The 26724-nt window shown below is 52.3% G+C and overlaps 2 protein-coding genes across 6 annotated transcripts; one reads left to right on the forward strand and one right to left on the reverse strand.

Annotated features, from left to right (window-relative positions):
- Positions 1-180: 180 nt before the first annotated feature.
- On the forward strand, positions 181-8653 carry AHSA1 (activator of HSP90 ATPase activity 1). The gene is made up of 9 exons (XM_058567457.1): positions 181-386; positions 1710-1900; positions 3936-4018; positions 4421-4538; positions 5618-5706; positions 6900-7028; positions 7489-7590; positions 8086-8137; positions 8256-8653. The coding sequence occupies exons 1-9, from the start codon at positions 307-309 to the stop codon at positions 8426-8428; spliced, it is 1017 nt and encodes a 338-aa protein (XP_058423440.1). The 5' UTR covers positions 181-306; the 3' UTR covers positions 8429-8653.
- Positions 8654-11152: 2499 nt separating this feature from the next.
- Positions 11153-26107, reverse strand: ISM2 (isthmin 2). Of its 5 annotated transcripts, XM_058567448.1 has the most exons (6): positions 24995-26105; positions 19181-19423; positions 17191-17563; positions 15603-15743; positions 15265-15348; positions 11153-14008 (listed from the first exon to the last, which is right to left on the reverse strand). In XM_058567448.1, exons 1-6 carry the CDS (start codon positions 25133-25135, stop codon positions 13491-13493), a joined length of 1500 nt encoding a protein of 499 aa, XP_058423431.1. In that variant the 5' UTR covers positions 25136-26105; the 3' UTR covers positions 11153-13490. The 5 variants fall into 5 exon arrangements, with proteins under 5 accessions (XP_058423431.1, XP_058423432.1, XP_058423435.1 ...); XM_058567449.1 differs by lacking the exon at positions 15265-15348 and having other exon boundaries at positions 24995-26107; XM_058567452.1 differs by lacking the exon at positions 19181-19423 and having other exon boundaries at positions 24995-26106.
- Between the last annotated feature and the right edge of the window lie 617 nt (positions 26108-26724).

Consider the following 26724-nt stretch of genomic DNA (forward strand, 5'->3'; position numbering starts at 1 on the left):
GTGAAGAATGGTGGTGTGAGCGGTTGCATTGGGGGCCCCTTTGAGAATAACCTGGGGGACCTTGGAGGAACTCTAGAACAGGCGGAAGCTAAGGGCCACAGAGGTGGAACGGAAGTACCCGGCGGGAGCGAGGAGGAGCCGGAAGTTAAGGCGGGGAGGGGGCGGGGGGTGGAGGGAAAAGCAAGCCAGGAGGTTGTGCGGCCGCTTCTAGTAGTTTCTAGGCGCTGCTGGGCGGCTGGGACCAAGCGGTCCTGAGGCTGTGACTGTGGCTGCTCGGGAGCTGGTGGCGGCGTGGTAGGAGAGCCGATGGCCAAGTGGGGTGAGGGCGACCCACGCTGGATCGTGGAGGAGCGGGCGGACGCTACCAACGTCAACAACTGGCACTGGTGAGGGCCGGCGGGACAGGCCGCGGGAGCGCTGCGGCCGAGCCGGGCTTGCAGGTTCCGTGGAGCCTCGGCGGGGACAAAACTGGGGCCGAGGCAGCCCTGCCCGGAGATGGGGGTGGGTCCTTCCTGTTTCAGGGGTCTGTATTCGCGGGCCCCTCCACTCCCCGGCCTCCGTTTCAGTGTTTGGTGGCGGCGGGGAGCAGCGTGGAGGACTGCGCCCCAGAGGAGGGGTTTCAGAGATCGAGAACATAATGTCTTAGCTGCTGCATCCAGCCTGAACGGGAGAGATGCTTCCCACACGTGGCCGGCGGAGTCAGTGAGACCCAAGCCGCCTTGGGTCCTGTTGGGAGGTTGCAGCGTTAGGCTCGGGGCGAGAGAGCTGGAATTCCCGTTTTGCGGTTTAGGGGTGAAATTAAAAGTCGGTCACAGGGGACCACCGCCTCAGTCCAGAGAGCGAAGGTTTGGAACGTGTTCTGGAGGGCTCAGTGATGCTGAAGACGCCATGGCCTCTCACCCGGAACTGTTAGGTTGCTTGTGTTGTAACTCTAGGAACTGCCCCTGGTTGCCGGGCAATCATGGTTTTATAACTTAACCACTCTAAAAAGCCTGCCCTCTTTCGTGAAATCTTCCGGAAGTAATGTTTCGTTATCTTTCAACTCTGCTGAACTTTGTTCATACAGCCTTTACTGTATTTTTACCTTGTTGCAGCTCCTTTTGCTGTTGTTTCTACTAGTTAGTATGTTGGGAGGCAGATAGTGATTTTTCCTCTGTATATCTCAGCCTGCATCCTGTTCTCTTAACAGAGTACTTGACCTAATTTTTGTTTTGAAGCCCTGGACTTACATTGTTTTCATGGCCATTTAGAGGGCACAGAATGGATAGGGCGTTTATAGCACAGCTGGAATTTGACAGGTGAAGATTATTGGTTTGCTCCTTACTGGACCTTGTAGCTAAATACTGCATTCTCAGGCCCAGTCTGTGCTCCTGATCTCAGCAAGGTGTGTACAGTTTACCACTTGGTCGAACGGGGGCGCCATGTGAAAGTGTCAAATACTGACCCCAGCAGCATCATGCTGAGAAAGGAAAGCATTAATTTTCCACTTAGTTGGTAACCATTCTGGACAGCAGTTATCTTTTTTGACATTACGGGACTCCTTGTCTTCCTAAAAAAGTAACGTATTTGTGGACATAATAGAATGGGACTGAGGGTTTTCTTTTCTTTTCAGATTATTTGGCGTCCTTTAGCCTTGGATTCTCTTGGCATAGAGCAAGCATGTATCCGCCATTTGGCTGCTGGTCCATAGCTTTGTTTTTGTTTTTCAGGACAGAGAGGGATGCTTCGAATTGGTCCACGGATAAGCTGAAAACACTGTTCCTGGCAGTGCAGGTGCAAAATGAGGAAGGCAAGTGTGAGGTGACAGAAGTGAATAAGCTTGATGGAGAGGCATCCATCAACAATCGCAAAGGCAAACTTATTTTCTTTTATGAGTGGAGCATCAAACTAAACTGGACAGGTAAGTCTATGCTGGGCTGTTAGAGTAGATGTTAACTGCGTTTTGATAGACCTGTTAAGGAGGCAAAGAGAACAGTTTTTGAGAGGTTATGACCTTTTCACAGGAGACAGACGCTGCTTCTTTGGAGGCCTGTAGAAAGCAATATTGGGTGCTGATATTTCTCTGCCACTGTGGGACACTAAATGGGTTTCCTCTGTCTGAGTCTCATGGGTCCCAACCCGTGAAAGAGCGGGGTCGCTGAATCTTTGGGCCTTGGTACATAAGGTGACACACATATCCTCAGACTAGGTACTTTTGTTTCTTGGATGATTTAAAATTAGGGACGGGAAGGGCTGGCCCCGTGGCTTGGTGGTTAAGTGCGCGCGCTCTGCTGCTGGCGGCCCGGGCCCGGATCCCGGGCGCGCGCCGACGCACCGCTTCTCCGGCCATGCTGAGGCCACGTCCCACATACAGCAACTAGAAGGCTGTGCAGCTATGACATACAACTATCTACTGGGGCTTTGGGGGGAAAAAAATAAATAAATAAAATCTTTAAAATAAATAAATAAAATTAGGGACGGGGATTATTTGGTCTTGATCTTTTTTTACTCTCTCCAGGGTGAATCTAACAGTTCAACTACTGTGCTAATGAAGGTTGTGTGTGACTATAAATTTGTGCTTCAATAAACATTTCTCGAGTGGTAATAAGAAAGGGAAAAGTAGATATATCTGTTCATGATTTTTTTTTTTTTGTTTAGCTACTCAAGCATAGTAGTCTGGAGGGAACCTTAGGTATTATCTTGCCCAGTGCTCTTTTTACAGATCGAGAAACTGAGGCCTAGAGAAGTGAAGATAAATAAATGTTTTGTTAATTTTGGAATAAAGTCAGTTCTGTTATAACATGACATATGTGTTCCTAAAAATCACCATATTATGCAAAATCACTCGACAAAAACCATGGGGCTCATAGGGAAGTTGGGGTTAGGGACACGACACAACACCCAAAAGCTTCATCAGTGACACATTTTTAAAAATTTAGGATCGTAAAAATTGATAGCACGGTTTCACATATGTTAAATGGTAAGAAATGCATAAATAATACAATAAATATGGTGCTTTACCTTGAAAGAGACCTGCAGTTTACTTGTGTGAGTGGGCGTCAGAAGAGTTGTGGCTAGGGGCTGGCCCGGTGGTGCAGCGGTTAAGCGTGTGCACTCTTCTGCGGCGGCCCAGGGTTCACAGGTTCGGATCCCGGGTGTGCACTGACGTACTGCTTGTCAAACCATGCTGTGGAGGCGTCCCATATAAAGTAGAGGAAGATGGGCACAGATGGCCCAGGGCCAATCTTCCTGGTGGGGGCGGGGGGAGAGGAGGATTGGCATCGGATGTTAGCTCAGGGCTGATCTTCCTCACAACAAAAAAAGGGGGGGAGGGTTGTGGCTTGTGGGTTACTGTGAAGTGGTGGAGGACGGTTACTTGAAATCAGAAGATATATTGCCACACCAGTTGTGGGTGGCGTGGCTCATAACACACGTGGTGAACTGAGGTAACTGGCAGAGAAATGTTTGAGGTGTGTGTGTTTTGTGTATTTCTATACAACTTGGTTTAGGTGGGTGTGGTTTTGTGTTTACCTAGTGGTTCTCTTGGATTAAATCACATAGGCAAATGTGAAATTCATGTTATGATCAAATTGTCCCCTAGTATATCAATTGCATTGGAACAAATCTGTATTTTCAAAACAAGCATTCTAGCGGAACTGACTGTATTGGCTGTTGACCCAAGTCCTCTCTGGCAGATTTCATGCTAGTGCCGAATCCACACACTGTAATAACACAGTTAGTCTCAAGAAATCCAGTGAGGAAAGAGATTTCTTGGGGGTGGGGGGGCAGCGCAAGCGGGGAGGATTGGTTGCATCTGGCACGTGGCATTCTCTCAGAATAAAGAGGGTCGGTTCAGTTGTCCAAAAGGAGTGTAAGCAGAGTAGTAGTTAGGACTCCAGAGCAGAATACTTTCCTGGAAGAGGAGGAGACTAAGGACATTGCATTGCTCTTGACAGGTACCTCTAAGGCTGGAGTACAGTACAAGGGACATGTGGAGATCCCCAATTTGTCTGATGAAAACAGCGTGGATGAAGTAGAGGTTTGTGCTTCCTAATGCCTCATCTGAGTCTTCCACATCCTCTTATTCTCAAAGGAGCAAAATGAGCTATCATTGCAGATGAAAGCCTAGGCTTGGCCCAGGCATTCACAGCCCCAGTCTCCAGGATGGTTTTCTAGGCCTGTGCTGCCTTTGGGAGCTTCCAGAGCAGCTTGTGCTTACTTCACCAGGTTGCTCTAGCTGGTGACATGGGTTCTAACGTTAGCCACCTTTGCCTTGGCAGAGAGAACTCAAGCAGGAACATTCATGGGGATTGCTTGAGTACCCCAACCCTCACGCATTTCCTTGGGAAATGTCAGCAGTTATCTGATTGCTCAGCACCCACATTCAACAATGTGGGTGCCCCTCAAGTTATTTACCACCTACTTCTGATCTTTCACTCAGATTAGTGTGAGCCTTGCCAAAGATGAGCCTGACACAAATCTCGTGGCCTTAATGAAGGAAGAAGGGGTGAAACTTCTAAGAGAAGCAATGGGAATTTACATCAGCACCCTCAAAACAGGTATCCCTTGAGTAGTTATGTATGCCTTGAGGAGATAGTTTTCCACCTGTCAGACTCTGATTAAGGGGCTTGACAGTCCTTTCTTTGGCAAATGGGTAAAGATTTTGGGGGTGGGGGCTTATTTCATCTTGAAGTCAGTCTATAAACTGAGTAAGGGAAAGATCTAGAGAGCCACTGTCTAATATGTTGGCTGTTGAGCACTTGAAATGTCGTCAATCCAAACTGAGATGTGCTATGAGTATAAAATACACACTGGATTTTGAAGACTTGGTACAAAAAAAAGAATGTAAAATATCTCAATAATTTTTTGATATTGATAACATTGAAATGACAGTTTGCATATATTGGCTTAAATATATTACTAAAATTAATTTCACCTTTTTTAAACTCTTTGATGTGGCTATTAGAAAATTTAAAATTACATTATATTTCTGTTGGGCAGCACTGATGTAAAGACTGGGCATCCCCAGCCTCACTACTTGAGCACAGTCCTGGACTGTCTTTGATATGTGTTCTCCAGGGATGTTGAGAGGGTTATTGGAGTAGTAGTGAGCTCAGCTCTCCCCTAGCATTCCTGTTCTGCCAGTGGTCTTGGTGTTGGCGTACATATGATGACCATCAAAGGGAACCAGCATAGAAGATGATAACTCTCTTGGTGGGAACCAGTGCTCTGATGCCGTAATGAGTTGTGGCTGTTCCACAGAGGTGAGGCAGAGTGGAGAAGGGGGGCTAACTATGCATCCAGAGGCGTCTTGCCCCACTCTTGGAGTCATTCAAAGTGCCACCACATTCATCGGCCACCATCCATAGTAGACCTCATGTACATTTAACAAGTCGTAATGTTTCTAATTGAGTCGGGGGTTTAAGATAATCACAGTGAATCTACTGCATTCTGTAGCGTACACTCAGATAGCTGTCTGGCATAGACCAAAGGTAAAGACGTAAAGTACATAGACTCTTCCTTCCCTTGTCATTACCTCATTCGGGGTTAAGATGGCTGTGTTAGTCAGACTATAATGAAGCCCCATGTCTCAGCTACTAGGAAATAACCTCCAAGAGCTGGGATTTTATCTTTTCAGAGTTCACGCAGGGCATGATCTTGCCTACAATGAATGGAGACTCAGTAGACCAGCTGGGGCGGCCAGCACTGAAAACTGAGGAGCGCAAGGTAAATGGTATTCCCACATGGTGAGGTGGGAGGCTGTTTGGAAAGAGAGTGGAGACACTGCCTCCTGCTTAATTCCACATTTCAGCTCTTTCTCTCCGACCCTAACCTTTAAGCCAAAGCAGCCTATGAGCTGCTTGTGATGCTTTTTATATTTTTGTGTGTGTATGAGGAAGACTAGCCCCGAGCTAACATCCGATGCCAATCCTCCTCTTTTTGCTGAGGAAGATCAGCCCTGGGCTAACATCTGTGCCCATCTTCCTCTACTTTATATGGGACGCCGCCACAGCGTGGCTTGACAAGCGGTGCATCAGTGCGCACCCTGGGATCCAAACCTGCGAACCCCCGGACTGCTGAAGTGGAGCATGTGCACTTAACCGCTGCGCCAATAGGCGGACCCTCGTGGTGCTTTTTTAGAGAGGCCACGATATGCCTGGCCTTTTGTTGTCTGTCTACCCATCTTTAACCTGGTTTTTATTCATTATAACAGACCCCTAGAGCAAATGGAAACCATCAAGGACTTCAAAGTCTGACTCTAGATTGCATTTAACACCAGTTAGGTTATGAACACAGGATGGTGTTCACCTATATACATCTTCAGTACTATTTGTAACTAGGGTGTTTATATTTCATACTTTGGTACTAGAGGTCTCATCAAGGTATCGGGTTAGATCACTAACTTCACCTATCAGGAAATTGATCAAGTTCACCCCATTTGCAGGATGAGCAACTATTTTTTCTGGAGCTGGAACTTGTGTGGTTCAGGCTCAGCACTTGGTTTTCAGCCCTGTTGCCTTTTTGTCACCACAGTGAAGCATATTCAGGGCGGGGGGGGGCGGGTCTGCTTCCCAGCAATTTAAGCATAGAAATTCTGTTTGAGAATTACACTGAGCTCTTCAGAAATGCCCAGTGATTTGCCCAGTGATTTGATGTGTCCTTTGGCCAATGGGTTTTTAAATGAGTATCAGTCTTCCTTCACCTAGAGTGGTGGTTTTCAGTGGGAATTGAGGATTTTTCTGGAAAAGTTTGCTCGTGACTGAAAAACCCATACACACAGATTCCCTCTAACCCCCTGGAATAATTTCCCTTGGAGGTGAAAACCTTTGTGAGAATGATGGCAGGTCTGTCCCTAAAGCCATGTTAGTGGAGGTATCACCCTAACTCTAAATTGACAGTTTTCACTGCCACTTCCACAGGCCAAGTCTGCTCCTTCAAAAACCGAGACCAAACCTGTTGGTGTCAAAATCCCCACTTGTAAGATCACCCTTAGAGAAACCTTCCTGACGTCTCCAGAGGAGCTCTATAGAGTTTTCACCACCCAAGAGGTAAGTGTTATCTTCTCCTTCAGACCTCATGGCATCTGCCGTTCCACGTGACTTGGGTTGTGGGCGCATTCCCTCAGCGTGCAGAGGAAGTATTGATAAGTGGAACATGAGGCTTTCCTCACACTAGCAGAGGCAGAGGAAAAACAGTTTTGTCCAAGCCACTTATCACAGTGGATTTGCCCTCTTCTGTACTAGTTTTGGGTAATGTAAGTGGGAACCACTGGGAACTGCTCTTGTTAGAAAAGTGAATGGATCTGAAGTAATGGCATCTAGATTCAGGAAGAGTTACTCAAGTCAAAGCCTGGTCTGTAGTGGAACAGACTAGAACGTAAAGCTAGTCATTGGGCAAAGTGTTATCTCTGGGAATGAGAGCTGAGGCATGTAGGTGTCAGCTGGCGTTCGTCCCTGGGCCCCACTGAGAGCCATGCGTCTTCTCCCTACCTCCTTGTTTTCCCCACAGCTCGTTCAGGCCTTCACCCATGCTCCTGCAACGTTAGAAGCAGACAAAGGTGGGAAGTTTCACCTGGTAGATGGCAACGTCTCTGGAGAATTCACTGATCTGGTGAGTACCTGCTAGCCCCAGACCCAGGATATAGCCTCTCTGGTCAGAAGAGTAACATTTCTCCTTTTTCAACTCTGTAGGTAAAATTAAGACTTCTATCTCTTTGGTTAGTAAAACTTCATTTTTGTTTCTCAAAAGAATGCTGCAGTTGAATTCTGTTGCTTTCCTAGAATTTTTTCCTTAGTGGAGTAAATTAGTTCTTCCTGGAGAAATCAAACGTGGAAGAGATGTTAGTACATTGGTGGCGTATGGCTTTCCACTGGCAGCAGTGAAATTTCAACTGGGCACGGTTGACCAGACCCGAGTTAGGAGTAAGGGGAGAAGCCACCGCCAGTATCAGTGCAGAAGCTACCGACTCTGTGGTCCACTTTGTCCTCATAAGTAGTATAATTGCACAGATGATAGACTTTGTACGAAAGGCAGATGGCTAGTCCTAGCTAGGATTGGGTACGTGGTAATCTGTAGTATAGACTGACCTCTCTCTGACTATTTTAGGTCCCTGAGAAACACATCGTGATGAAGTGGAGGTTTAAATCTTGGCCAGAAGGTAAGCAAGCATATTTGTTTATTGCCATTACCCCCTAGAACTTTATCTTTTCCCCTTAGTCTCAAACCCAGATGGAAACCCTGGATCTGCAACCTCCCTCCCCTCTGCCTTTCCCCAGGACACTTTGCCACCATCACTTTGACCTTCATTGACAAGAGTGGAGAGACCGAGCTGTGCATGGAAGGCCGGGGCATCCCTGCCCCTGAGGAAGAGAGGACGCGGCAGGGTTGGCAGCGGTACTACTTCGAGGGCATCAGACAGACCTTTGGCTATGGCGCACGCTTATTTTAGGGCCCGCAGCGGGGGGCTACAGCCTGCCCAACACTTCAGTCCAGCCCTCTCCTGATTGGGCTTGTGACTCAACAGGATTGAACCATCCCAACCACTAACTTGGGGCCGGGGCCCCTTCTCTCCGTGTATACCTTGGGTTTGTGCATGTTTTCTGCTGGGTGGGATCAGAGGGTGACTTCTCTTTTATGTGTACATATGCTAAATAAACGTAATTTAAAAAACGTGCATGTCTGGAACCTGTGTTGATTGGGTAGCTGGTGCTAAGAATTCTCTTGATTTTGAATAAAAAAAAAACAGACGGGTTTCATCTTTATTCTAGGTAAGTGTAGGTAATTAAGAGGCATGAAGGGAGCCTGCTTCTCACCACCAAGCGTTCCTGAACTAGTCTCACTGAGGGAAAAGTAGGGGAGGGTTGGTGCTCTGGGGTAAACAGTGCCAACAGACATTACTGCTGGTGGAGGTGGCATCCTGGGCTTGCCAGTGTCTGTGCCCTCTTATCCTCTCCCAGGGTAGAAGAGATCACCAGGTGGATTGAGATGTGGAAAGAGATTCCCACCCTGGGGGAGAGGAACCGTGGACCTTGGGCTGACAGCTTCTGTTTATTGAGCAGTTATGATGTACCAGACACTATGCTATGCAGTTGCCTTGCATTCGCTCCTTTAACCCCCATGACAGGCCTGTGAAATAGATAGTACCATTGTTGCTGTTTACAAGAACCTAAGCCTTGGATTTCTTTAGTAACATCCCAGACCCTACAACGGGTATTTAGCAGTTGGGATTTAGAACAAGGACCATAGCTGGAGAGCTAGTGCTCGAGTCTAAACCACTATGTCTACTGCCTTGTCACTGGGTTCATCCCCACGAAGCTGTGCATTTCTAGTACGTTAGGCATCCATCCTGGAGGAGCAAATTCCAGGCCTCTCAGTACTCGTAGAAACAGGAAGAAAGAAATGTCCTTGGTGAGAGTATTTTTACATATGTACCTGGTTCCGTTAAACAAGTTTACTGAGCACCGACCAAGTACTGGGGACATGTTCTAGTGGGGTTTTCAGACTGCCGCATTGCAGGAGAGGTAAGCACCTGAACAGGGAGGGCCGCTTTCCTGGACACGCCCTGTTCCAGCTTCGTGCACCCCAGCATGAGTCAGTGCCCTCGAATCCAGACACGACCTCCTGCGGCTACAGCCAGTTCCTTCATCTATTTTTGCCTGTTTTATTAGCTGGCAGCAAGGCCTGCAGGCTGAGCCTACCCACGTGACTTGGCCAAAATGTATTTAAATAAAGCAGAAAATCACTACTGATCTGGATAATTTAGACCCTCCAAAAGCCACCTCTGGCTTGAAATACTCAAGTGAATGTGGGACTGAACTAATTTGCATTTAATTCAGCATTATATCTGCCTCCTGGGGGTCCAAAAAGACGCCTTTTGATAAAGAACCTGGACTGGCTTGAATCAAATCTATAGGCCCCTCCTAACACAGACCAGTGACAAAAAAGAGCCCTTCACACTTGGCTGGAGAGTTACCAACTCCAGAATACTTAGAAAAAGATCTGAAGTTTAGAAATACCTTAATAAAAACAGAAGCACCAGGCGAAGTACCTGTCACGTGACATGCTCAGGAACAGTGCCCAACCCCAGCACTGATGGCTGTTCCAATTTTCACCACTGCCATTTTACTGACAGCGTTTCGGTTAGCCATTTGAGCCTGAAACACAGTATGACATAGCTAAAAACAAAACTGTGGATTTGGCTGGACTTGGGTTTGAATTGTAAATGTGCCACCTCCTAATAAATGGGCAAATTTCCTCATCTGTAAAATGGGTATAATAGGTACCTTGTGAAAGCATTAGAGATGATGAACGTAGAAGCACTGGCACCTGGTGACTTTCCGCAAATGGTACCTGCTGACTTCTGGACTCATAAGCCCAAGCATTTTCCCTTGAGCAAGAACTATGTTGAAAAGCTCGTCAATTGGCCAAATTGCAAAGCCTAGGCCAAGGGCTCACCTCACCTAAGAACCACCTGGGGAACCTGTTAAATGCAGCAAAGTGGACTCCACCCCTAGAGAGTCTTAGTGGATGGGGGTGTGGCCCATGAACTTACATTTTAATAAACATCCCAGGTGATATTGACATCAGGGATGCATTTTGAGAAGCACCTCAACATGTTAAGAAAATCCAATTGTAATGGAGGCGCCAAAGAAGCACATTTGGGTCCCTTTTGTGAATAATGGGACAGAGGATCTGAAACATCCTGTCTTCCAGGAGACACAGGAGGTCAGCCGGATCTGGCAGGGTTTGTACTATTGGTTATTTTGAACTCTAGTAAGAATTCAATTTGACCAGTCTTGCCAGCCTAGGATCCTCTATGAGGTAAGCCAGAGGGGGAACAATTGGGCAAAACCATCCAGGTGGCCAGAGCAGCTAAGTTAGAAACAGCAGTAGTGCCCGTGCTTGGAAGCATGGCCGCGGACGGCTCCTGGTGTTCGGGACAGGAGGAACAGCTACTCCAGCCAGCAACATGACAAACACCGGGCCAGAACGGGGGGAGGGGCCCCCTCCTGGCTCTCATACTAGCCGCTCCTAAAATCCTCCCTTCAACAGGGTCATTGACTCCTCCGTTCCTGTTTCTCCTCAGGCACAGGTGTTCCCTAAGCCCGCAGCACCTACACAGCATCTCTTTCTCCTTTGTAGAGTTTGAATAAACACTATTTTATAGCTGACCTACTCCCCAGCCCCCGTCAAAGATCCTTTCCAGCCCCCTTTTCTTTAGTTTCTCTCATCTGTGGCCTGACATCGTAGCAATTGAGCGTGACGCTTAGATTACAGATTAAAAATGCGGCTGGCTGGGCCGGCCCTGTGGCTTAGCGGTTAAGTGCGCGCGCTCCGCTGCTGGCGGCCTGGGTTTGGATCCTGGGCGCGCACCGACGCACCGCTTCTCAGGCCATGCTGAGGCCGCGTCCCACATACAGCAACTAGAAGGACGTGCAGCTATGACATACAACTATCTACTGGGGCTTTGGGGGAAAAATAAATAAATAAAAATTAAAAAAAAAATGTGGCTGGCTACATTCAGTTTGGGTAATAGATGACCACTAGGTATCGATTAAATTTAGACTAAGTGTCAAGGTTAAGTTATATAAGAAAGGAGGGGAATTAGCAGTTTCCTGTGAAAACAGATGCTGGGATATCTCTATCTTGCTATTAAAAAAAAGTTTCTGCTAAAAAATAATTAAAACATGCCCAAGCTAATTGTATTGAATTCCCCAGGCAAGAGAAAGGGAGTGAATTTGCTCCCATCTGGTGACCCGAAATCCCGCCCTCTCCGACCCTGCAATATTCTAGCTGCCTCAGAGTATTTTTAGACTGTGGTCCAGGACCAGACTAATAAATTTACCTCCAAGTGTGATGGTAATCGGAAACATCTGGCTCTCTGAGCATCTCCGGGAGGCGACTCTGGACACACTTGCCTCATTCTACTTCCTGAAGTGTCTCTGTCCGTCCCCAAATGCCAGGAGTCATGGTGGAGAGTTTAATAAGGGTACCAACCAAGGCAGGGTACAGGTCCCCCTCTGTCATCTTACAGGTGTGGTCCTCTGGGCAACTCTGCGTTGGATCCCTTTGGGGCAACTTACTTGGGGAAGTGGGGCCACTTCCTCGTACAGTAAATGCAGTTTACTTCTCTGACCAAAGAACTTAGAGAAAATGCACCCCTGAGGTCCAGCCAGCTCCTCCCTGCCTCCAGGCAGCCCGTCCCAAGGTGGAGTAGGGATAACTCACGTTCCCAGTCTAACCTCTACACCCCAGGAGCTCTGCCTGCCCAGCTGGGTTAGGTAGTCACAGACGCTACCCACGGAGCTTGGCTTGGGCTGTAAGCAAGGGCTCCTTACACCCTCTGCTCTGCTGGGGCCCAAATTCTTTATCAGACAGAATTTGAAAACAAAGTGCTTTATTGCTGAGGATCCCAGAGAGCTTCAGGGCAGCTGTCTAGGGTTTAGGACTGAAGTCTCCTACCTTTCAGAGGCTTTTGTGAACAGGGACAGTTGGGACTTCAGCATTTCAACCCCACAGAAGGCAAGGAAGTGTGTTTGGGGGGTGAGGGAAGGCAGGCAGGAGGCACGAGTTGTACTGGGAGAGTCGATTATGTGCCTCTCTTCCCAACTCTGAGCTCTGCGCATCCAGTGACATCATGTTGGGAGCCTGAAGTAGGTGATGGTGGGAGTATTTACACCACAGAAATTGCCCAAATGCTACAAATCAGCACCCGCCCCCCGCTGCAAAACTGGTTTACCAGCTCACCACAGGAACATGACACATCCTCCTGAGCTGGTTCTGAGCCCACCCCAAGCCTGGCTGTTGTGCCCACATGGGGCAGTGCCATCTCCCAGCCCCACACATTCTTAGAATCTGGACTGAAGAGGTGGGCTGGACAAAGAAAGGGACCTGAACTGCGTGATCCATTTCCCATCTGGAGCCTTCAGCCCTAGACTAAAGTGGAGTCCACCAAAAGGCAGCTTGGAGCTGAGAAAAACCCTCCTATGCAGTGCTCCCAGCAGGGGTGGGGCAAGAGAGCCATGTGCAACCACCCAGAGGTAAGGAGGGCTGGTCACGCAGGGCTGGATGTCAGCCTGACAAAGGGCAGCTGTGGGGCCAGATGAAAGGAGTGGCCCTCGGGGTTGGGGTGAGTGATTCACTGCAGGTCCTGGGAATCAGGATGTGTGTGGAGAGCCCAGCTCACAGGTGTGAGCAGAGCCAGGGCAGAAGAGGCCAGGAAGAAAACGAGTGGCCAGGCTGGGACAGCGCCTCCAGCAGGCAGGAGGAGGCCCCTCCCCCACATTTCCCCTGCACCCCCAGGGACCCTGGGGGCTGAGCTCCCTCCCCTCACCCTGGGCTCTATATACCCTTCAACCTTCTCCCCAACCCCACAGATACCTGGGTGCTGACCTGCCTCCAGTCCACAGGCCCCAGACCAGCCTCACAAGGGGAGCCCTTGTGCTCACCCAGTCTGGGCAGGGGCGGAGTGAGGAGCCTGCAAGGAAAGTTCTAGCAAAGCAGCACCCTCATTAGTACTCCTTGGCCTCCTGCAACTGGGCCAGGTACTCCTCCTCCGGAGGGTTGTCGGCGCAGGCCCGGCCGTTGTTGGGGGGCCGCACAGCATGGTAGCGACTCCAGTCCCCCTTACACAGGATCCAGGGCAGCGTGTCCACCTTGAAGTGCAGCTCAGGCGAGAAGTCGGTGCTGACGAGGTCGGGGGCGCCGGCGCCCTTGCCCCGGGTCAGCAGCCGGCTGCCCGCGTCATAGCAGCAGTGCTGGGCGGCCAGGGTGCTGCTCTCCACGGACAGCAGGGAGCGCAGGCAGAAGCGGGCCGTGGGCTGGTAGACGTCCAGGCGCTCCCGCGGGCCACTGGCATCCCTCCACCGGAAGCTGCGGCCCTGGTGCTCGTCCCGCAGGCTCACGGCACTGTACACGGCCTCCAGCGGGTATGCACATGGGCAGCTGGGCAGGTCCCGCAGCACCCGGCTCACGTACTCGGCTAGGGAGTCACTCTTGCAGTTCAGCCACTTCTCACAGCTGTCCACATCTACAGAGGGCAGGGAAGTGTGGGAGGGGAGCCAGTCAGCCCATTGGCGAGTGGGGGCTGAGCAAGGGCCAATACACGGAGAGAGAAGGCCCACGCCCCAGCTGTGCAAAGGTGTGGCTTGGTAGGGCCTTAGGGGCAGGAGGGAAGGACCCACATCAAAGCTGGGGGCAGTCCAACCAGGTGACAGGGGCGACCACACACCACCCAGTCAACCTGAAGCAAGAGACCACGGCTCAAAGTGGACACTGGCCAAGGGGCTGGAGAAGGGGCCTGGAGGCCCACTGCTGTGTCAGGTATGGTCCCTTTAGACGCTGGATAGTGAGAAAGATCCTGGGATCTTGGGGAAGGAGCTGGGGTGGCTTAGGGGCAGGGAGAGCAGTTTGAACCAATCAGTAAGAACCACTTGCTCTTAACTCTGTGTTTCTCAGACTCAGTCTCTCTGGGCTCCCTGTAGCCCCCTCTGTCTATGCTGCCCTCTTCCCCTCTCTCTGTCTTGGGAAATGTGGCCTCTGACTCTGGCCACACAGAACAAATTGCTCCTTCCTTTTTCCTCCAGACCTTTTGGGAACACTCTGCAGTGCAGTGCTCAAGTTGGTCATGTGCGTCTCTCCCGAGACCTGAGCTCCTTGAGGGCAGGTACCGGGCCACAGTCTTCTGGGAATCCTCTGCCCTGCACAGTGCCAGCTGCACAATACCAGCTCAGTGAGCTTCTGTGGTGTTGAGCATAGGCCCCCTCTGCAAGGGGGGCTGTCGGCACCTGCCTGCCTCCTTGCGGGGTGCAGGTGAGACCAAAAGATACAGATGCAGAGTGTGCTGGGGGAAGCAAGCCCTTCTCTAAGCCACTGGAAGGAGCAGTCCTGGAGTTCTGGACCCTGACCTGTTTCTGACAGCACCACCTCCCCAGACAGAGCCTGTCCAGGAGCCTCCAAGGGTGACCGGGGAGTGGAAGCCAGAATGTCCCCATCCCATCCTGCTGACAGGGAGAACACGCCCCATCAGATGATCTCCAAGCTCTGGTTCCCATCAAGACCTTCTTCCCAGCAGGAATATCAGGCTGGGAAAGGGCAATGGGCCTGGCTAGCAGGGGCTCAGAAATGCTAGGGCCTCCTTGCCGGGGAGACTAACCTTCCACCTGGAAGATGTACTCTCTGCCTCAGTGGATGGAGGCGAGATGGTTGCCCGTGCAATGATGCTCCACCCTCCCGAGAAAGGTTGTCCCCCACACCCCCAGGGGTAGGGCCTCGCCCCCGACTGACCTGGGCCAAGCATGTCCGTAGCATTGTGGGCCAGGAGCTTCCACCCCTCACTGGGGAAGCCCAAAGGGTCCTCGTCCTTGGTGCCTTTGGGAAGAGAGGAGGCCAGGCTGGTGGCGCCCCAGGGCACCTCTGTGCTCCTGATGGGGAAGCCCAGCCCTCACTAGGCTCTTGGTGCCCACAGCATCTGGGACAGGCCTGGGACAAGGCAGGACCACCATGTTTGGAAGCCTCCTGCATCCCCTCTTCCGAGCCCACCTCTTGTACAATTGCCCACATTCCCAGGGGACCAAGCCCAGAGTGTAAGCCACTCCCTAGGCAGGAGCTGGGGCTCGTCTCACCAGGACAGGGGGGCAGGTCACAGGCACGGGACTCGGTGGCAGCGCAGGCGTAGCCACAGGGCCGAGTCCTCCATTGGCTGCTGCTGCCGCAGCTCCCACTGCAGGGAGACCAGGGGCTCCACTCCTCTTGAAGCTCATAGCCTGGGGCGAGGCAGGGAGCCAGGGTGAGTGAGCACAGCCCACAGGGTGCACTGGTGCAAATGAGCAAAAGGCACCCCTTCCACGGAAGGATGCATCTCGTGCCAGAGCTACCAGCCTAGTGGACAAAGCATGCACTGGATTTCAACACCCCCCCCCCCCCCACTCATCCCCTCAGCTGGGTACCCTCGCACAGTGAATACCAACAGAGAATTCCCTACAGAGACAGCACAAGCCCAGCTGCCCACTCTGGGGCTGGAGGCCACCTGAACCCTGTCAGTGTGACCTTGGGCAAGTCCCCTACATCTCTGAGCTATAGTTTTCATGTCAATCAAAACCAAGGGTGACAATACCTCTCTGGCATTGGGTATTAAAGAATGTCCCTGCTGCCCACATTAGGGACCCGGTCCTGGTCTGAGGGACCTGAAATACACCATGAGTACACTCGCAGCCCTCTGGCTGTGCAGGGCCTGACCCGAGGGCTCTCTGTGGAACCCCTGAAGCGCTGACCAGCCACCACTCTCCTTGCTTCCCAGGCAGGCTCGAGCAGGCTGGCACCGAGAGTTTAAGGAAAATTAACGGAAGAAAAGCTGAAAGTCATGAACGTTCTGCCTGTTAGTTTACATTATTTTGGTGAATTGGGAAAAGCCTGCTATGACTTAGTCTTAATCATAGGACCTCCATCCAATGACGACACACCAGGGCTCCGGGGAGAAGGGCTGCGGCTCTGCCTGAAACATGTCTGCACCCGGGCAAACCTGAACGGCAATATGCAAAAACAAACACGGCTGTCAGGGGGCTGGCAGGCTTGAGGTGATATTTTCTGAACAGTCTACGCTGTTTTCTAATAAAAATAGCCAATACTTAGTCTACTATATGCTGGCGCTTTAAATGTATTAACTCGCTTAATACCGTCTACACCCAATCCTACACACTAAGAGTTGTGCCATCCTCCATTTTATACAGGAAGGAACTGATGCACAGAGAGGTTAAGGAACTTGCCCAAGGTCACTCAGCTGGTAAGGGGCAGAGCCAGGACTCAAACCCACACAGTCTGAAAATGAGGTCAGTTGTGAGTGGTGGGATTTATAATATTTCCGTTGGAAATATTATAAATATTTTTTATTTATTATTTAATTTATTATTTAATATTTAATTATTTAATTATAAAAAATATTATAAATATTTTTTGTTGGAAACCGATAGATATGAATACATATAATATTAACAAAAGTCTATTTTGCTTAGGGGATCTCAGGACTGTGGGGAAGGTCAAATGTTTGGGGAAAAAACTTTGCAAGCGAGGGGTAATGTTATTTGGCTGATGACGGTATTAGCACAGGCCTAAGCTCCTGGCCTCCCAGCTACCCTGCCCAGGAAGCTCTGGGACCTCTCTCCACCCAGGACCTCCAGGAGCAGCAGCCGGAGATGCCAACACGGGGACGCTCACCGTAGCTGTCTGGGTCCTTGAAGGCCCAGTCCCCAGGGGCCAGCCAGCCCTGCTCCCAGCTGCCTGAGGCTCCACTGAACTCAGGCTCCTCCTCCTCCTCCTCTTCGTCATCGTTGCCCTCCTGGTCCTTGTTCTCACTGTACTCTGCTGGGTAGTCCTCCTCCTCCACCTCCTCCTCCTCCTGTTCCCCTGGGGCTCTGCCCTTGAGACCAGTTCCCCCTTCCTCGCCCTCCAGGTAGCCCCAGAAGAGGGGCCAAAAGAGCTCCTTGGCGGGCAGCCAGCTGGGGGTGCCCTGGGGCCAGCGATTGCTGGGCTCGGCCAATAGGTCCATCTCCACCTCGGCCTGGGGGTCCTCTGCCACCTCGATGGTCACCTGCAGGGAGACAGACGCCAGGCTGGCCAGTGAGGGAGGGCTCAGAGCCAGACTTCAAGGAAAGGGGAGGTGACAAGTGCAGGGACAGGGGCAGCAGGGAGAGGCCCAGCCTCTCCTCCAAACCAGCTTATTCTCTTGGCCAACCTTCTTGGCCTCCCAGGGCACATGGTTCACAGTTTAAGACCTGGCTGTGCAGCGGAATCCCCTGGAGATTTCTGACCCACTGATCCCACCCGGACATGGATTTAACCAGTCTGAGGTGGCGCCGGGCACAGCGACTCTAATATGTGCCAGGGTGGAGACCCACTATTTTAAGAGAAGCTGGCTTTGAATTCTGGCTCCCCAGCCCAGAGGCTGCCCAGCCTCAGGGGCCACTAACAGCCCTGCGCCACCATTTCCTCGTTGTAGGGCCAGAAAATGAGAGCAAGGAGGGCAAATCCCCACAGCAGCCCTCGGGGGAGCTCTCTTCCACCACACTCGGACGGGAAATAAGGAACATGAAGTCATTTATGGGAAAGTGAACTTTAAAAACATCCTTTTGGGTTATTATAAAGTAATAGGAGGTCACTGAACAAAATTTGGGGGAAAAAACCCAGCAAACTACAAAGAAGAAAATGAAAATCACCCCTATTCCATCACTGACATAACATTTTGGTGATTAACCTTCCAGGTTTTATACACATACACACACACATATACATACGCATATACTTTTAAACAATTTTAGAATGTTATGTTCTAGGAGTCGGCCCGGTGGCGCAAGCAGTTAAGTGCGTGCGCTCCGCTGCAGCAGCCCCCGGTTTGCTGGTTCGGATCCCAGGCGCGCACCGACGCACTGCTTGTCAAGCCATGCTGTGGCGGCGTCCCATATAAAGTGGAGGAAGCTGGGCACGCATGTTAGCCCAGGGCCAGTCTTCCTCAGCAAAAAAAGAGGAGGGTTGGCATGGATGTTAGCTTAGGGCTGATCGCCTCACAAAAAAAAAACAAAACAATGTTATGTTCTACACTTTTGTGGCCTTTTCTCTTTTGGTGAAAGTATTTTACAAACTGTAGATGCTACACAAAAATGCAGAATTATTACCATTAGGGTTTAGGACTAGCCGTGGAGTATGTAAACTGGAATTCCAGCACCCCTCTAGTTTCCTCTCCCTGTAAGCCCCTCTGGTGGGCAGTCCCCCACCCCACCAGCCCACCCCATTCAGTCCTCAACCACTTCTTCAGGGGCCTGCAGTAAGGCATTGGGCCTGGGCGAGATCAGACCTTCAGGCTTTTTCCACAAGGCTTCCCTCCACATTCCCAAATCCCCTGTAGCTCATGAAGCATTCTCTGCTCGCTTGGTCCTTGCAACAGCCCTGCCAGGTTGATGCAACAGCCCTTGCTATAGACTAGGAAACAGAGGCCCCAAGAACCATGTGACCTGCTCACGGTCTGCAGCTAGACAGTGGAGGAGCACGTACTCCTCCCACTACTCCACAGGGACAGCACTTCTCAGACCCCACATGGGACCCCTGCCCTCCAGGGAATACAGGATGGGGATGCCTGACCTCAGAGCTGAGCCATTCAGCCCAGCTCCTCTCCAGGTGTCCGCTGGGCCCAGGGCCCTTCTGAAGCTCTCACCTGGATATTGGGGTTTGGGGCACTCAAGTCTGTGTTGGCCAATCCTGGCAGCTTCTGCAGCTCCAGCAGCAAAGGAGTGTCTTCCAGGGTCCCGGGAGGGGCTGCCTTGTTGGGGGCCAGGGCTGCTGGCTCAGGGAGAGCCCGGCGCCTGTGCTGGTGTGGCCCTGCCTGGAGGCGGGTTCTGGGGAGCAGTGGTGTCCCCTCCTCTTCTCTAGGAGAGCTGGGATCTGGGGAGGCCAAGACCTGACGGAGAGAGAGGGGGAGGTGGGGTGACTGAGGTCAGGGCTCCTCCAACGTAGACCCAAAATAGGCCAGTCAGGGGGGATTCAGGAGCCCTGGGGTCTGCCCAGGTCACACACTTGCCCTGGGACTGTGTATCCAAACACACCCTCACAGAGTGAGGCTGTGTCCACAAAGCCCTTGGACAAACGGTGCCAACACGAGGCATGAGAGGAGCGTTAAATCAGGTTTCCACATATGGAAGAAACACAACCCAACCTCCTCATTTTACAGATGAAGAAACTGAGGCCCAGAGGGAAGCGAGATGTTTGAGGTAGTGGTTCCAAAGCGCAGTTTGCAGACCACCTGCCTCAGAATCCCCCGGGGCTCTTGTCAGAGAACGGACACTGGGGCCCTCAAGTCAGGGCAGGAAGCCACAGGAAGGCCTACAGGGGAGCGGGTGGCAGGCCTGGGCCCTGCCCCTCAGCACGTTCTCTTGCCACCTGGTCCTCCCAAGCCGTCCACGTGGGGGCTATACTCCTTAGCATCTCTGACCATAGCTACCTTCCTCCACCTGCCCACCCAGGGCCTGGCCCCTTTTCCTATTCCAGGCTGTTTGTACGGCTGTCTGTCTTCCAGTTAATTCCCTCCACCAGCCAGTGCCCACGGAGTCCACACCGAGACTGTCTTTGCTTCAGCTCAGGTAGTAAGCAGAAGGCAGATCCTGGCTGTCCCTGCCTCCTGCTTCCGGGGTCACCTGCTTAGACAGTGGTGCTCTGGGGTCTCAGCGGCCGTCCATCTACCTCTAGGCTGCAGCCATTGCCCAGGTCTCTAGGCCAGGGCAGAAAGAACACCATCCAGAGCCCGCCTTATGAACCTCAGGGGCTGGGAGCCTGTGCACCCTGCCCCACTCAGGCCTCAGCCTTGACCCCACCTCCCATCTCACACCCGGAGCAGTGTGGTATGGCTGAGAAAACATGGGTTCTGGAGAGTCAGATCAGCTTGTGTTAAAATCCCAGCTCTGCCTCTTACTAGCTCATTCAACTTGATCTGCAAAATGAGGATAATAATTCCTACCTGGAAAGATTGTCAGAATTTTATTTATCAAACACTTTCTCAGCATCTACTGTGTGCCAAGCACTATTCTAAACACTTAATCACTCACTTCATCCTCCCAACAACCCTCAGAGGTAGGCGCTAGCTGGATCCCCACTTTAACAATGGAAACTAAAGCACAGAGAGGGCCAGCAACTCACCAAGGTCACACAGACGTTTAGTGGTAGAGCCACACAGGCAACCTGGGCACAGAGCCCACGCTCTTAGCCATCATGCTCTTACACTATAGGTGAGAGCCCTGAGTCCCCTTCACAAATCAGGGGCTTAAGGAGTCTAGTTTTTCTCTCTCTCATTGACTCTTTTCTTGGGTTGGAAAAGAGATTCAGAATCTTCTTTCTCTCCCTTTTGACCTCCCCTTCTGTGGTTCCCGGATGCCTGGCTCCAAGGCTCCTGTACTAATCACGTGACCCCAGGGCAGCTGTGGGCCCATCTCAACCTGGCCCCAGAGTCTCTCACTGAGTCAGAGTGCTCTGGTCTAGATGGTCAGAGTGGATGGGCACGTGAGTAATGGAACAACTCGACCGCCTCACTGACCAATCTTGGAGGCCGGGGACATCCCCATATGCTGCCTTCCTGGCAGCTCCCACCCACAATTCCACCAAAGCCCCAACTGTCCCTGTGACTTGGCTTCACAATTCCTCTGTCTGCAGCCTCTGGGGCACAGGGACAGGCAGCCTCTGGGCAGCAGGAGTTCGGGGTCATGCAGCCTTTCTGGCTGATCTGGATGCCCCCGGCCCGTAGGCAGGTGGCTAAGCAGGGGTTCTCATCTGGGGACTTTAGGCAATGTCTGGAGACAGGTGTGGTTGTCACAATTGGAAAGGGGTGCTACTGGCACCTAGTGCATAGAGGCCAGAGGTCCTACAATGCACAGCACAGCGCTCACAACAAGAATGACCCAGCCCAAAATGTCAATGGTGCTGCAGTTAAGAAACCCTGCTCTAAAATGGGAACCCTAATGCTGGTGGGAATGCAAACTGGTGCAACCTTTATGGAAAACAGTATGGAGATTCCTGAAAAAATTAAAAATAGAACTACCTTATGATCCAGCTATCCTACTACTGGGCATCTACCCAACAAACCTGAAATCAACAATCCAAAGAGGCTTATGCACCACTATGTTCATCGCAGCATTATTCACTATAGCCAAGACATGGAAGCAACCCAAGCATCCCCTGACTGATGATTGGATCAAGAAGATGTGGTATATATATACCATGGAATACTACTCATCCATAAAAAAAAGACAAAATCGTCCCATTTGCAACAACATGGTTGGACCTGGAGGGTATTATATTGAGAAAATAAGCCAGAAAGACAAACAGTGCATGATTCCACTCATATGTGGAAAATAAACCAACACACGGACAGACAGAACTGTTTGGTGGTTATCAGGGGCTAGGAGGTGGGGGGTGGGCACAAGGGGTGGAGGGATGCACTTACATGGTGACTGACAAAGGATAATGTACAACAAAAATTTCACAGAAAAAAAGAAACCCTGCTCTAGAGTCGGGCTGCCTGGGTCTGAATCCTGGTGGTGGCTGGCATCTGAGCTGTGGGACCCTGGCAGTGGACATAACCTCTGTGAGTGTCCTTATCTGTAAAATGGGAACAGTGATGGGAAAGAGCTGGTATCCAGCAGGTGCTCAGAAAGTTCCTTTCCTGCCTTCCTACCCTCTCTGCTCCCTGGTGCCCAGTTGGACCAGACGATGAGCACAGGCCACAGACAGCCCTGGCTAAACACAGCCACATATGCTGCCCTTCTCTGGGGCTGCTCCTGGAGCCTCCTGCCCTCTGCATGAGCCCCCGGGGACTCCTGGGAGGGGGTGGGGGCGGGGGGGACACAACACACCATCCAGTCTTAGTGTGGGTTGCCTCAGAAGCCAACCCTGAGACAAGGACTCAAGAGCAAGTGGTTCCTTGGGAAGGTGATCCCAGGAGACACGATGCGGGGTTGGGGAGCGAGTCAGGGAGGGGAGGCAGCTCATAAAGATGTTCCGTCAATCTAGTGACCACGGTGGGCGACTGAAGCTCAGTCCCACCGGAAGCCTCAGTTACCCCCTGGGGGGAGTTGGGCTATTTACCTCAACTCTGCCAGTCATTGGTTGTGAGCTGCTGGGGTGGGGAGAGGATTTGCTCCCCAGGCACTTGGGGCTTGCCTTGTACAGCTCAGGGCACACCTAGTGCCAGCGAAAGCCCTCAGGACGGGATACTGGCAAGTGAAGTAAGGCCTGAGAGTCTACGGGCAGAGCCCAGGCCTGTGACCATCACCTGAGCACATCCTCCAGACCAGGCCTGCCCTGGGCCCTTTACGTGCCTCTGTCACTCACTCCAACTAGAGGGTGAGCCTGGAGCCAGAAGGAATGCTCATCTGCTTTGTTCACGCTGCATCCCATGCCTAGCACAGTGCCCGGTGCCCTGCAGCAGCTCAAGAAATCATTGCTGAGTGACTAAAGGCCAGCGACCCTGAGGGGCCAGTCTGGCTATCTCTATGGTAACGATGAGGCTATGGCGGCTCAGAGACGGCAAGGGATTTATGTAAGGTTTCGAAGGTTACAATATTGGAGCTCAGGTTCAAACTCAGCTCTGTCTGCTCGCAGCGCCCATGCATCGGTGCACACACACGTGCACGGACACGCTCGTGATGATAACCCTTTATCGGCAAGCCCCTCCACATCCACAAAGCACATCCACTTTCACCATCTTGTCTGGCAGCTGGATGTGGTGATAACCAGTGCAGGCTGGAGGCCACATGGCCTGGGTTCAAATCCCAACGTGTACACTTACCAGCTGTGTGACCTTGGGCAGGTTCCTTAATCTGCCTCAGTTTCTCCCTCTGTAAATAAGGAAATGCAGTCCCTGTCTTGCAGGGTTGTTGAGTTAGAAAGCCGCCTCCAACATGAAGCATGCAATGACTGTTACCTAAAGGTGGTAACAGATGGTTCTCAGAGGGAGAGAGGAGAGAACCCCTCTCGCCAGGCACTGTACTGGCTCTTCACATCTTAGCTGGTGTGAAGACCCCCACCTCTGAGGCAGGATCTCAGGGCAGGTGCATTCCCGTGATGTTCTGAAGCAAATTCTGAGGCTCCAGCCTGTTTAAGAACACCTGTCCTGGGGCTGGCCACGTGGCATAGCGGTTAAGTGCGTGTGCTTCGCTGCTGGCGGCCCGGGTTCGGATCCCGGGCGCGCACCGAGGCACCCCTTGTCAGGCCATGCTGTGGCGGTGTCCCACATAAAGTGGAGGAAGATGGGCACAGACGTTAGCCCAGGGCCAGTCTTCCTCAGCAAAAAGAGGAGGATTGGCATGGATGTTAGCTCAGGGCTGATCTTCCTCACACACACACACACACACAAAAGAAATGTCTGAAAGGCTCCTTAGGGAGGCAGTAACGAAAAAAAATGTGGACAAACACTGGTCCACGGAGACCCCCTAAAGTGCGGCCGGGGGCCCTGTCTCCCCATTGCCTCTGGAGGGCCTCAGCAGCCTGGGCACTGAGAGCGGCCCAGGCTTGGCTCTCACTCATTCCCCACTCTCCTGCACCCGGCGGGGCCCTCACTGTTCTCATCTGGAAAATGGGAAGAACGACTCTGGCTTCCTCCTAGAATAGCTCAGTGCAGGGAAGGAGCCAGGACCCCACCAGCCGCCTGCTCCTGCATACCCCCAAAACAAGTCTGGCGGGTTTTGTCCTCCTGGGGATGAACGTCCACGCCAGTCCAGGGGGAAATGAGCTGGACCGTTGACCCCTGGTGACGGGAGCCACAGGTGTTGCCAGACCGTGGTTTCTCCCCATGGCTAACGCCAGTCTTCCGTCTCACTCCTGTCTTACATCCACCCCCAAGGCCCACTCACAGGCCACCAAGAAAGTGCCCTCCTACGTCTTAGCGACCTCTTCTGCTTTTCCAACTGCATAACAATATAAACGGCCCTGGCTGACCACTCCCACCGAGCAAGTTGAAGGACCCCACTGACTACCTCACCTTGTCTCAATTCACACGCAAAGGGACTCAAATCCTTTGCAGATTTGATTTAAGAGGCTGCACCAGGGGACCGTTTGACAGGCTGAAACTCAGCAACTCGGGCCCGCCACGCTGCAAAGAGCCGCGTTCCTCTCTCCCCTCCCGACTTCTCTCGCGACGCGCACCTGGACTGGCGCTGCAGGAGAGGTTCGCTCAGGGCGAGGAAGCTGCATGGGGCGCGGCCGGCGGACCAGAGAAGAAGCCGGGCCGTTCCAGGGTGTCTGCGCGCCTCACTCAGCACAGAAGTCAAGTTTCGCCCTGGGCTGGCCCGCTACACGGCCCCGGAGTGGGGGCTCCCGGAGTCCGGCGCACCCGGCCATCGCCCGGTGCCCGGGGGCGTCCGGGCCGGCCCCTGCCCCCGCCCTCGGTGGTGCTGCCCGCGTCCCCGCTCCTGCTCACCCAGCGGCCGGAGCGGTGGCCGGGGAGGGGGACCGAGCGCGCCGCAGCCCCGCGCCCCCCGCTCACCTCCGCCAGCCTCGCGCGGCTCCGAGGCCGGGGCGCGGGGCCCCGCGGCGTCCTCAGGGGGAGCCCTCGGCCCGCGGCCAGCAGCGCCGTCAGCAGCACGACGCCGAGGAGGAGCCCCGCTCGGCCGGGCAATCGAGGCATCGTCTCCCGCCCGAGGCTGCTCTGCCCGGCGCCTCCGACCCGCTCCACCGAGTCTGTGCGCGCCCCGCCGCGCCTCCTCCGGGGCAGCAGCGCGCGGGGCTCGCGAGGGGAGCCCGGTGGCCGCGGGGGCGCGCGGCTTGCCGCCCTCTCCTGCCCCAGCTCCGGCGGGGACGCCCGCGCTGCTCTCGGGGTCAGCGTCCGGGATGTCCCCCTCCCTCCCCAGAGGGGTGGTCCCTCGGCGCTCCCGGACCAGCCTTGGCCCCCAGGCGGCTCCCTTTGATCTGGCCGCCTCCCGGCCTTCAGTCCCAACGCGGGAGCCTTCAGATCTTGGGCAAATGTTTATTTATGCCTCGAGGTAGCTTTGCTGGGGGAGGAAGGCCTGGAAGTCACTCCCCCAAGGCTCTTCCAGCTCCGCTGCTGGAGGTGGAGACCAGATGAACACCTGCCAATCTGCGCCCAGTTTCCTCGGGCTGTTCTCAGAGCACTTCAAAAACCAGGAGAGAGTTGAGACTCAGTTGTAAGGATAAAGGCCCAGAAGGACAGCAGCTAGACACGTTTGAGGGAGTGGTCAGAAGATCCTGCCCTGCCACTGGGTGTCTCCTGTTTTATCCTGGATAAAACGGTGGGACCACCCACCCCCTCCAGCGAGACACTCATGCAGGGACCCTCATGTGTAGAAGAACACGCAGGTCGTAAATTAAAACCTCAGCTTATGATAAAGATCAGGAACTCTGAGGGGCAGTGACAATTTTAGTGGCCTGGATGTGGGCTATTAGGGAGTATGAGTGCAGTGAGACAGTGCAGGTGCGGTGGGGTGTGGTTTGGACAGGTGGGTGAGGAGCAATCAGAGGCATTAGGAAGATGCCTACCCCAGGCCATAGGAGGGAGCACAAAGGCTGCCTAGGTTTCGGGGCAGGGATAGCAGATCCCTGGAGGTGCTGGGGAGGATGACCAGAAAGCCAGCCATAGAGGTAAAACTAGGAATCTGGGTTGAGCCAGAGTAAAACTCTCAGGGTACTGGACACAGTTCTGAGAAACCAGTGTGTGTGTGTGTGTGTGTTTGGGGGGGGGGTACCTACCTCACAGGTGTGAGGAGTAAATAAGAATCTATGTTAAGGATTTATATTAGGATGATCTATGTGAAGTTGACATTTTTTGGTCAAATACTGGCAATGTCATATGGTTCAGCCTAATAAGATGCTTGGTACATGGTAAACACACAAATATTAGCCAAAAGAAACCTAGCATTTGAACACATGCTACACCATATTGCTTTTACTGGACTAAATATTCAAGGCCACTTTGTTCTTTAGGAGTTTTTTTTTTTTTTTGGTAAAACTATTTTCACATCCAACGTAATATTTTGTTTTTTCATCAGACTTTTACACCTTTCACCAGATCAAACTAGGAGTTCAAAGATAGAGTTCATTCATTCACGTGTACCTGTCTCCAAGTCAGTCACTACCACTCTACTCTGAGCCCCTCTCGCCCTGACCTGGACAGCCACAATAGCGTCCTGATGGGTCCTGCTGTATCCACTCTTGTTTTCACTCCTTCCCCACATCATGCTGTTGGTTATCTTTTCTTTT

Source organism: Diceros bicornis, chromosome 24, assembly GCF_020826845.1.
Source record: "Diceros bicornis minor isolate mBicDic1 chromosome 24, mDicBic1.mat.cur, whole genome shotgun sequence".
NCBI classification, from domain to species: domain Eukaryota; kingdom Metazoa; phylum Chordata; class Mammalia; order Perissodactyla; family Rhinocerotidae; genus Diceros; species Diceros bicornis.

What these genes read in the sequence shown, in the direction of transcription:
- AHSA1 (XM_058567457.1), top strand. Translation starts at nt 307, where the DNA reads ATGGCCAAGTGGGGTGAGGGCGACCCACGCTGGATCGTGGAGGAGCGG. An exon ending in GAGTTTTCACCACCCAAGAG is followed by an intron (nt 7,029 to 7,488) that starts GTAAGTGTTATC and finishes TTTTCCCCACAG; the next exon opens with CTCGTTCAGGCCTTCACCCA. An exon ending in GTTTAAATCTTGGCCAGAAG is followed by an intron (nt 8,138 to 8,255) that starts GTAAGCAAGCAT and finishes GCCTTTCCCCAG; the next exon opens with GACACTTTGCCACCATCACT.
- ISM2 (XM_058567448.1), bottom strand. Translation starts at nt 25,135, where the DNA reads ATGCCTCGATTGCCCGGCCGAGCGGGGCTCCTCCTCGGCGTCGTGCTG. An exon ending in GCCGCGCGAGGCTGGCGGAG is followed by an intron (nt 19,424 to 24,994) that starts GTGAGCGGGGGG and finishes TCTCTCCGTCAG; the next exon opens with GTCTTGGCCTCCCCAGATCC. An exon ending in TGACCTGCCCCCCTGTCCTG is followed by an intron (nt 15,349 to 15,602) that starts GTGAGACGAGCC and finishes CTCTTCCCAAAG; the next exon opens with GCACCAAGGACGAGGACCCT.